Genomic DNA, 10,976 nt, shown 5'->3' with positions numbered 1-10,976 from the left:
AAAGGTATGTCCTCTTTGTAAAACAATTGAGCAAAGACCTGCTTATGGAATCCAAATGTATATGAAAATCATCTGTCATGTGTCATTCATGACTGTTTGGTCTGTGCTCTTTCTTGGCAGTCCACATCATCTTTTTAGTTGTTATGTGGGCATTATCACTATTTTTGCCCTACAATTTTACTCCTTCCTCTTTCTTCTTCTATCTTTGTATTCTTCCTCTCTTTTTTGCTTAGCATTTTCTTTCCTAGAAGAACTCTGGCTTCCACTCTAATCACTACACGCTGCTTTCAACTGTTTCCTATCATATTTATCTAAATGGCTTAAATACTTAAAACGTCATCACTATGAGCTAGTACTACAGTTTATTGAATCTCATTGTCTTTCAGATGGAGGGAATCTGTGTTGATGGAATGTATACTTCTCTGTCCAGTGCTTGGGACTTTCTAAAAGAAATGATGCAACACTCCATCATTTTAGGCTGCATACAGATTTACAGTATCCTTAAATATTTATTTAATATTTCAATTATAAAGTCTTTCATCCTCCTTATTCTGAATATGTGAAAGAGACTGAGAAAATAAATGCCTCTTATAAAGCTCAAAGAATTAAGTGTCCACAAGTATCTTACAACTCACTAGTCCAACAACTTTACAAATCGCAGATAGTGGAGAATGTTGACTTATGACAAAACACAGTGAAAAGAATAATTAACGGCTTAAGAAGAAGATTCTGCTCCATGATGCTACCCATGTCAACACAGACACCTGAAGCTATTTGCAATTATTTTGCTCTGGGTACAGAAACAGATACTCTCTGCAGAAGCCTTCAGTTTCTGTTTGTTCTTTCTTTCTGCCCCTCCTCATCCCTACCCATAATAAAGACAGTGGTTTATGTATCCATTCTCATATTAGCATGCACAGAATTCTGGCATTTTCTGAGAGACTGGATTTCATCATACCTGCTTGATTGATTGCTATAGCCTAAAAAAATCAAATATAACCTCTCAAACTTTTTGAATATGCCAAAAAACAGTGTAACAAAAGTTTGGATGGGTTTAGTAGGGCAAACATTTGACACCCCTGCATTCGGTTATTATTTGGTACATCTTTCCCACATTTTAGATATCAAAGTGTGACGGGAAAAAATTTAAAATGAAACTCAAAAAATAATCTTCCCTCTGATGATGTTGATGATGGCATGTACCTTTAGCAAGCAGAGCTCCTGGTTTTTTTTAAGTACAGCAATGGGCACTCTCTCCTTTGGGAAAGTCCTCTCAGGCATCTCAGGCACTTCAAAGTTATTAGTGCATTTACAGTTATAATACATCTAAACATCAATGCACAGACTGAAACATAGAGTACAGTAGAAATATTCGGAAGTAACAATCTGCTACTAATCAGTCAGTCAGCCACACACTCATGCTCAATGCAAATTGTTCAGCAAACATCATTTAAAATTTCAGACTGGGCATGACAGACAGAACAAAAGAGGTTAAGACAGTGCTTAAGAGAAGATTTGGTGTGTTTATCATGATACCCATGATAATATGTACCTCTGGCTGATGGAGGTTCTGGTTTTCTGGGAACAGCTACAGGAGTTTTCTCTTCTGGGACAGCCTTCTTGGGCATTACAGGCTCTTTAAAGATATTAGTATCTTTTAATTATGTGTATTAAGCTTTAAAATGAGGGTGAAACATACTATTTGAGAGAAGGAAAAGAGATCCTGTTCATAAGATGTACCTTTAGCTCGTGGAGCTGTTCGTTTTTTAGGTACAGCAACAGGCTCTGGCTTTTGAGGCACCTTAGCTGACGCTGGTTCCTCAGGTGCCACAACAGGCGCTGGTTCCTCGAGTGCCACAGCAGGCGCTGGTTCCTCAGGTGCCACAGCAGGTGCTGTTTTTTGGGGTGCTGCAGAAGGCTGTGGTTTTCGGGGTGCCAAAACAGGCTCTGGTTCCTCAAGCACCACAACAGGTTCTGGCCTCTGGGGTGCCACAACAGGCTTTGTTTTGGGGGACACTGCAAAAGGCTTTGTTTTTTGAGACTCTGCAACAAACTGTCTTTCTTCAGGTGCCACAAAAAGCTCTGATTTTTGGGGTKCCACAGAAGGCTTTGTTTCTGGGGACACCACAACATGCTCTGATTTATGGGGTGCCACAACTGTCTTTGGCTCCTCAGGTGCCACAGTGAGCTCTGGTTCTTCAGATGCCACAACAGGCTCTGTTTTTTTGGGTGCCACAACGGGCCTTGGTTTGGGGGGCAAGACATGCTTTAGTTTTTGGGGTGCCACAACAGACTTGGGCTCCTCAGGTGCCACAATCAGCTCTGGTTTCTCAGGTACCACAACAGGCTCTGGTTTTTGGGGTGTCATAACATGTTCTTTCTCCTCCAGTGTCACAACAGGTTCTGTTTTTTGGGGAGCCAAAACAGGCTCAGGCTCCTCAGATTCCACAAAATGCTGCGGTTTTCGGGGTGCTACAACAGGTTCTGGAACCTCAGGCACCACAAAAGGCTCTGTTTTGGGGGGCATTGCAGCAGGTTCTTGTTTTCGAGGTGCCACAGAGGGCTTTGGTTTTTGGGGTGCTGCAGTCGGCTTTGGTTTTTGGAAAACTGCAACAGGTCCTTTCTCTGCTGGGAGAGATGTCTCAGCCACTTCATGTACATAAAAGATATTAGTTCTTAAGTTAACAACTACTCAGACATACATATCAAGTTTAAGTGAATCATAAACCATAAAAACACAATTGTAATGGAAACATTAAAAACATAGCAAGCATCCCTCATTTATGCTGGCCATTTTCAGGATGGGTAGACACATTTTGGCTTTTCTCCCTTCAYATGCACACATACAGATACCCCTCACACCCCCACTCAGAAAAGCATACATGCATTCACAGTATAACTTAAGCTGTAAGTAAAATTCATGATAATTATGAACAGAATTGACATGACAAAAGATATTAAAAACTCTGCAAGTAATAAGCTGAAGACTCTTTCAAGAATTATCAGTGATGGCATCTAATTTTTCCTGGTAGAGTTTCTCATATTTTAATACATTGATACTTTCTGCTCTTAGCTACTCTGATGGGTACTTCCCCTTCTTCGACCATTATCAATTTAAAGATATTAGTTGCATTTGTTTTCATGAACTGAAACATATGCTAGGAAGAACAGCAAGTATAACCCAAAATAGTACGAAGAATTGAAGCATAAAATACAGGTAATTCAGACATCCCAGATTTGTCACAATTCGTCAAAAAGACCCACGTATGTCTGTCTCACAGACGTACACATGTGCAGGACTCATAGAACAGGAACAGTTTAGAATCTCAGAAAACAGAAGGCCTGGAAAATAATAGTTGTAAAGATAAGAGGAAAAATATTGTTGTTATTATTACTGTTGAGATTTACCTTTTGCAAGTAGAGGTTCTGGTTCTTCAGGTACAGCCTCAGGTTCTGGTACAACTTCGGGTTCTGGTTCTTTAGGCACAACCTCAGGTTCTGGTATTTTAGGCACAGGTACTTTCTTTTCTGGAACAACTTTCTTCGGCATCTCAGGTTCTTTAAAGATATTTATTTGATTTACTTTTAGGAATTCGAAGACTAGGAATTAAAAAGGAGACAATAGCTCCAAGGTGAAAATTATCAAACAACATCAGAAAAAAGAAAAGAGGCTCAGATAAGCCCGTTATGTATTTTTCATATTGCTTGATGTGTACCAGTAATATCTATTGTTGCTTACTTGGAACTATTCACAAGGGAAGATGACAACACAATCTGTAACATTTATAAATATCAGAATACAAAAAAAGAGGATGATGCAGATTTTAAAAGATAATATTCAGAGAAACGAATGAAAATTTCTGTATGACTATCAGTATGGAACATGTACCTTTAGGTGGTGGAGGCTCTGGTTTTTTAGGAACTTCAATGTATACTTTTTCTTCTGGAACCACTTTCTTGGGCACCTCAGGCACTTTAAAGAAAGTAATTTGTTTTATTTGTATGAAATTCAAACCTGTGTCTGCAGTTGTAAAGATAAGAAAAAGCAGAACTCAGGAACATCAAAAACATCACTGGTTTTGGCTATGAATATCAACTTTTTTCCTTGTCTACAGAAAATTCTCTCTGATATCTCTCTGAGGTAGCAGTCTCTTGCTGGCTACAAAAAGGCCAAGTTCTCTCTCTCTTTATCTCTCTCACACACATGGAAACACTACAATTTACACAACAAAAATAATTTATAGATCTTTTATAGCAAAAAACCCCTAGTATGTTAAAATAATACTCTAGAGAACAAATAGTTATTCTTTTATTCATCATTTACAGCTGTTACCTTTAGCTGGTGGAGGTTCTGGTTTCTTTGGTACTTTGACTGAAACCTCTTCTGGGACCACTTTCCTTGGTACCTCAGGCACTTGAAAAATATTAATAACTTTTACTATATGAATTTCAAAAGCAGCATTAAAGAATAACAGCAGAACAATATTAGTGAGGACAATAATTTCCCAGATCTCTTTTTTTCCACATTAACAGACTTGAAAAACCTTAGATAACAGAAGAAAATTCCAACAGAGGTCTGTCTTATTGTTTTCTATAGTGTTAAAATATTAACAGACTAATGTTTTCCCTTCTGTTTGTCTCATAATGAGAAATACCTTTAGGTGGTGCAACTTCTGGTTTTTTAGGCTCAGCAACAGGTACTTTCTCGTCTGGGATTTTCTTGGGCACTTCTGGCACTTAAAAATTAATACTTATGTTAATGCTAAGAATTTAAATTATTTTAAAATAGCAGTAAAGTGGGGGAAAAAACAAGCAAAAAGGACACCAGACAGCATCAATTAGACATACTACCCTTTCCCAAATAGGCTTTTTGCTCTCATTCTTGACAAGAGTCATTTGAGAGTATCATCAAGGGGAAAAGAGGCTGCTCCCCAAAATGAAATACATAAGTCACAGTTTATAAGGTAGAAAAGATGGAAGAATAGTATCAAAAAGGCTTTATCAGTGAAAGGAAGACAAATTATTGCCAGGGTCTTATTAATGGCAAGTACCTTTAGCTGGTGGAACTTCTGGCTTTTTAGGCACAGCAACTTTGATTTTCTCTTCAAGAACCACTTCCTTGGGCACTTCTGGCACTTTAAAGAAAGAGGTTATTTTCTGTTATTATATGGAATTTTACAGCTAAGTTCAAAAATTTGGAGTAGAAATTGCAAATTATGAATGTCCTTAACGGAACCATTGTTTTGATGTGTTTATTGACTTAAGTTTCCTTTATGTCCCTGTAGAATCTGAGGGAACACCTCAGAGACTTCTGGAGTTTTTTCTCCTCCTAATTTAGATTATTCTTCAGTTTTATTCAACTATCTCTCTGATTGCAATTTGACTAAAGTTGACACTGTTCTTTCTCCATTCCTGGTTACATTCTTCTGTGCATGATGACTTCTTCTCTGCATCAATTTTTCATCTATAAATGGAGAGTTTTCTTCCGTGTGACACCGGTGTCATTTATTCTGTACTTTGAAGTTCTCAAGCTCTCTTTTGGAGCTAACTTTTCATTGTCAGTCCAAAATATTTCAGATTACAGAAGCCCTGTTTTCTCTTTAATATTTCTTGCTATGGTCTTCAAGGATCAGTCTCTTCTCCACGCAATTTTATCAGTATTTCTGACTCACTGGTACACTAATTATGGTTATTGTTCAAAAAAGAGGGTTTAGAGTTTTCAAAACACTAGCATATGTAGAACTGTGGCCACAGAAAATAAAGATAATAGAACAAGAGGTTTTTAAAACACTAACAACACCCCCCCCCCAACATTCACAGAAACAAGGCAGAGATTGTTTTCTCTTCCAAAAAAAATACTTTTATCTGTAGTGAAACATACCTTTGGCTGGTGGTGGTTCTGTTTTTTTAGGCACAGCAACAGGTACTTTCTCTTCTGGGATTGTCTTGGGCACCTCTGGTACTTTAAAGAAAACAGCATTCATTTTTGTTATGTTTAAGACATTTAAAGACATGTAAATTATTAAGAAGAAAGACTTTCATAAGAAACACATTAGAAAGATTCATTAGGCCAAATATGAAAAGAGACGTGTTATGCAAAAAATGTTGTATACTGCTATATACTACTAGGAATATTTGGAAATGAGAAATAAAGTTTAATATAATCCCTAACGCCCAAGAGAAAGAGAAATCTTCTCTTCAGAGTTTCACCATTGTTGACATATATCTCTAGGTGGTGGTGCTATTGGCTTTTTAGGCACAGAAACAGGTATTTCTCTTCTGAGACAGATTTCTTAGGTACCTCAGGAACTTTAAAGATATCAGTGTACTTTACTTCTAAGAATTAGAAAAATGGAACATTAAGAACAGAAAAGTAAGACGAAACAAGTAGACATGAGCAGACACACTGACAAAAATTACATGTTCAGAAATGTCTTATTGATTGGATTCCTCTATCAAAGAAGAGTTTAACGTGACTTTGCCAGGGTCCTTTGTCATCCAGTGGTGACATGCCACACAAGCTGGTGGTTCCAACAGGCTTCTRAAGAACCTGAATGAATTATAACAACTGGTTTCTGAGACTAATGCTATCTCCACTCAAAATTCAATCAACGGACCACTCAGTTTAATGAGTACTGTGAAAGAGGAAGTGTATATACTTCTTGCTTGGCTTTTTTTTTTTTTGCAGGCTATTCACAGGACCTATGAAATACCCATGAAGTGAAAATATTTGTTCCGTTAATCTCACTGTCTACTGACTCAACTACAGTTTTCCATATTATTTTCAGTCCTTTTGGCTGGTTTCTGACATAAATTCTGTGCCATAGAAGGAACAGGTAACCTCAACTAATTTCTAAGCATTTGACAACAACGAAAAAACAAGAGACAGAAGAAACTTGAAAAAGGAGAAGGAAAGGGTATGCTGGCTTGTACCTTTGGGTGGTGGGGCTTCCGGCTTTTTAGACACAGGGACAGGTTTCTTTTCAGGGATTGCTTTCTTGGGCACTTCAGGCACTTGAAGGATATATAAGAGATTTTCATTTCATGAATTTCAAGTACACATACAAATAAATAAGACTAGTAAAGAAATATGAAAAGGGTTGCATACAACATAGATGTCATAAATCTGACATGTGAACTACAAATATCTTAAATTATTACAATTTAGACACAGTTTAGGAGACACAATAGATCTGATCAGCAAAAGAAGACAAGACGTCAATTTTATGAGTTTATCAAACTACCTTTAGGTAATGGAGGTTCTGGTTCTTTCGGCACAGGAGCAGGTTCTGTTTTTTTAGGCACAGCAATAGGTACTTTTTCTTCTGGAACAGCTTTCTTAACTAGTGCAGGCACTTTAAAGATATTAGTTCATTTTAAGAATTTATAAAGAACAGAATGATAGGTCATACAGAAAAACAAGTTGGTAATGTAAGTAAGGAAAAAAAAAGAATGAACACAAAGATTAATTACATTGAACAAGAACTATACCATGAACATGAATAATTTAATTTTCCTGGAGTTCATTGCTTTGCAATGAAGAAGAGATGAAGAAGAAGATCATATACCTCTAGGTGGTGGAGTCTTCTCTTTTCTGTGAACAGTAGAAACTTCTTCTTCTATGTAAATTTCCTCATAAACTTCATGCACTTGAAAGATATTAGTTTAGATAATTTAAATTAACTCTAGATTAGTATCTTCATACAACAAGACAATGTGAAAGACAAACAACAAATAAAATCAAATATTCAAACTTACTTAAAGACACACAAGTCTACTCCATATCTACCCTCAAAATTAGTCTTATTTCAATTGAGGAAAGAAAAAAAAAAAAAATTCTATTCTACCCTGGTCTGACCTCTGCAGGTTGTCAGAAGAAAGATCTGTGATATGTCCTAAACTGAGCCACTTCCTCGGATGCAGAGAAATGGTCCTTAAGCTTTGTCAATTTGTCTTTTTTTTTTCTTTTCCTTGGACAGATCTCAAGTAGCAGGGTCCCTTGCCATTATCTTTTGCACTTACAGCTAAACAAACACTTTTTTTTCCTCAAGAACAAACCCAGGTGACAGTATTTTTTAAAATATTTTTATTAATTTCAAGTAAATTGTCTGTGTGTTCAAGAAAACTTAATGTTCTTTCACAATTTATTAAGCCCGACTGGAAACTCCATATGAACTGTTGCAGCTAACTAAACTCTAAGTTATGGTACACAGAATATTCTCAAAGATATTAAAGAAATCTATGTGAAACTATCCCTTTTATCCTTCTAATCCCACTTAATGTTTCTTTTATCTTTAAGCTGCGGTACTTCTTTAAGTATAGCAGGAGGTATTTTTTCTTTGTGGACAGCTTTCTTTGACACTTCAGGCACTTAGAAATATTGGTTTATTTTAGAAATACACACTAAGAAATAAGTAGCACAGGTCTGTAAAACAAAAGTGCTACTAGAAGAACACAAAAATACATGGTATTAAGCAGTGAATGCAATAGCTCAAACTTTCTGGAGTTCATTGTTTTTCTAACTACTAGCAGTTACAGGTGTAAATTTTCTCTTCTCTGAAAAGATAACTGTTGACTTCTTTTCCTTTAGGAATTTGGGGAATTTAAAGGCAATGTTTTTCTTTGACATTTCCAAATTAACTAAAAAAACCCTTTAAACTCATACACAAGTTGCAAAGCAAAACTCCAGTGATATTAACTAAATATTGTATCTCCAACATCTCTCTTAGAGCCACTAACTTGGCTGGAAAGAGTGCTGTGCTTCTGGGAACAAAGTCCTGCCACAAACTTTTGGATATATTTTTCCCGCTGACAGAGAATGCATTTGGGAAATGGATCAAGAAGTCAAGAAATATAAAGCTAATCCATCGCCCTGCTATGAATTGCCTGTCTACTTTAATTTCTTTGCAAGTCTTTGTTTGATTTTGTCTTTTTAGAGTTTAAACTCTTGATGCAGAATGTATCAATCTGTTTGAACAGCCCCTAGCACAAGACAAAAGGAAGAATCTATAGCTAATGTTCTTTTGATTTTTTTCTTGTATGAGGAATTATTCTGTCTTATAATTACTCATTAGTTTAACATATGAAGAAAGACACTGAAATATTTTGATTTCTTTGCAAACTTTTGCAAAATGACTGTACGTCTTTAATCTCTGATCTCCCAGCGTGCATACTCTTTCTTTAAAAGAAAATACTAGATTTAGTCTTACAACAATGGCTCAAATGTATTTACAGTGTATATACAGCACCCAGTCATGTTCTTCAGGAAAGCGCAGGAAGTGCACTTTGACAGTGATTTTAATTTTCACAGAAATCTAAGATAACTAGTTTTACTTCCCATATAGTTACTCCTGGTACAGTCTCTACTCATGTGCCTAGACTTATTGATGTTAGTAAATGATTCTAAAGTTTAGAAGTCTATAAATATCTATAGCTATCTCTGTCTATTTATTAAGGATTACAGCATCAGAATAGCAAACTATTGGCACAGGCTCTCCTCTAGTTCAGTATATGAGCATGTTGGATTTCTTACTTAGTATGTCAAATTTGAAAGAGACTAGAGAAAATCCATTTGGACATTATATACCTCTGGCTGGAGGAGCTTCTTCTTTAGGTACAGCAGCAGGTATTTTCTTAAGTGGGACAGGTTTTCTTGTCACAGCAGGTACTTCAAAGATATTAGATTCTTTAAGAATATTATCATATACAAAGTGTAAGTAACAAAGAAGCAATGACAGATGCATGGCATTTAAGGGAACATTAGAATGAACACATTGATTAATTGATTGGAACAGAAATGGAATGATAAAGATGAATAACAGTTATAGGGCATGTGCTACTTTATATATTGCTTGAGTAGTTGGTTTACCTTTAGCTGCTGGAGCTTCCAGTTCACTAGGAATAATAGCAGGGACTTTTGCTTCAGTTGGAACTTTCTCATAAACTTCAGGCTCTTTAAAGATATTAGTTTATTTTACACATTTCAATGGTATTTACAAGCCAAGATTAGAAAGACAACTTATAATGCAAACACATGAATGCGTACATGAACAATGAGTTGTTTGAACATAAATTATTTAAATATCCTAATATTTAAATATCCTAAATTATTTAAATAGCCTGATCATTTAGCTGCTATTCCTACAAGGGATTATTCCTAATCAGTAAAATACAAATTTACAAAAATATTTGTTTTCTAGTTACTTTGTTCTGTATATTAGATAGAACATAACTGAATTTCACATTTCCTCACCTGGAGTTAGTTAGCTATCTATATACCCCAGCTCAACAATGAATTAAGTCACAGTCAGGATGGCACTTAGGCAGTGTCTACTAAAGTTAATTCATTTGGTTGAATGCTGCTAAAGTACTTTCCAGGATCTGTTGTTTATGGATCTTTCTCCCAGCAATGAAGGAAAAAAGACTTTAAATATGCTAAACTATGACTTGATTTCTGAAGAGAGAGGGTCTCAAAGAGATGGATGAAAATTACTTTTAAGTAATTAAAACAAAAATTTAAATTGAAAATGCATTTTTTGTTTTACAAAATGCCCTAGAACATTAATGGATTTATTCTCTGCAGTTTACTGTTTGGTAATTGGCTCACTGATGTACCTTCATATGAAAGAGGTTCCTCTTCTCTAGGAATTATGGTAGGTACTTTCTCTTCAAGGGCAGCCGTCTTACGAGCCTCGGGCACTTTAAAGATATTAGCTTTCTTTTAGTAACCTCAAAATCATTTGTAATTTTAAAAATCAAAATCATAAATGAAACCAGAAAACAAAATATCCTAAAAGGAAAGTTCTCTTGAGGTCTCCAATACTGTGCATTTCTGTGGGAGAAGTAATATGCAGTTCTAAAACTAGCTTGCTGGAGAAATTAATTATGTGAAGAAATGTATAGGTTCTGCTCTCAAAGAGTAGAAGTCATTTGCTATTTTCACTGTGTCTTCATGCTTTTCCCTCTGATACACGGAA

General features: G+C 35.9%; 1 protein-coding gene across 1 annotated transcript in view; it reads right to left on the bottom strand.

Annotated features, from left to right (window-relative positions):
• Positions 1–9,952, bottom strand: part of TTN (titin) — a gene marked incomplete at its 5' end in the record, with an annotated part of 127,906 nt that extends 117,954 nt beyond the window's left edge. The window contains 13 exons of the mRNA XM_026075142.1: positions 1,553–1,636; positions 1,741–2,649; positions 3,409–3,600; positions 3,890–3,973; positions 4,334–4,414; positions 4,656–4,736; positions 5,052–5,135; positions 5,882–5,962; positions 6,934–7,014; positions 7,245–7,355; positions 7,569–7,649; positions 9,587–9,685; positions 9,869–9,952. Of these exons, the coding sequence (XP_025930927.1) occupies positions 1,553–1,636; positions 1,741–2,649; positions 3,409–3,600; positions 3,890–3,973; positions 4,334–4,414; positions 4,656–4,736; positions 5,052–5,135; positions 5,882–5,962; positions 6,934–7,014; positions 7,245–7,355; positions 7,569–7,649; positions 9,587–9,685; positions 9,869–9,952 (2,052 nt within the window). The remainder of the gene's footprint in view (positions 1–1,552; positions 1,637–1,740; positions 2,650–3,408; positions 3,601–3,889; positions 3,974–4,333; positions 4,415–4,655; positions 4,737–5,051; positions 5,136–5,881; positions 5,963–6,933; positions 7,015–7,244; positions 7,356–7,568; positions 7,650–9,586; positions 9,686–9,868) is intronic.
• Between the last annotated feature and the right edge of the window lie 1,024 nt (positions 9,953–10,976).

The sequence above is a fragment of the Apteryx rowi genome, unplaced genomic scaffold (assembly GCF_003343035.1).
Source record: "Apteryx rowi isolate R43461 unplaced genomic scaffold, aptRow1 scaffold_110, whole genome shotgun sequence".
Taxonomy (NCBI): Eukaryota; Metazoa; Chordata; class Aves; order Apterygiformes; family Apterygidae; genus Apteryx; species Apteryx rowi.
The sequence above is the reverse complement of the archived record's forward strand: the minus strand, read 5'-3'. Positions and strand labels throughout refer to the sequence as shown.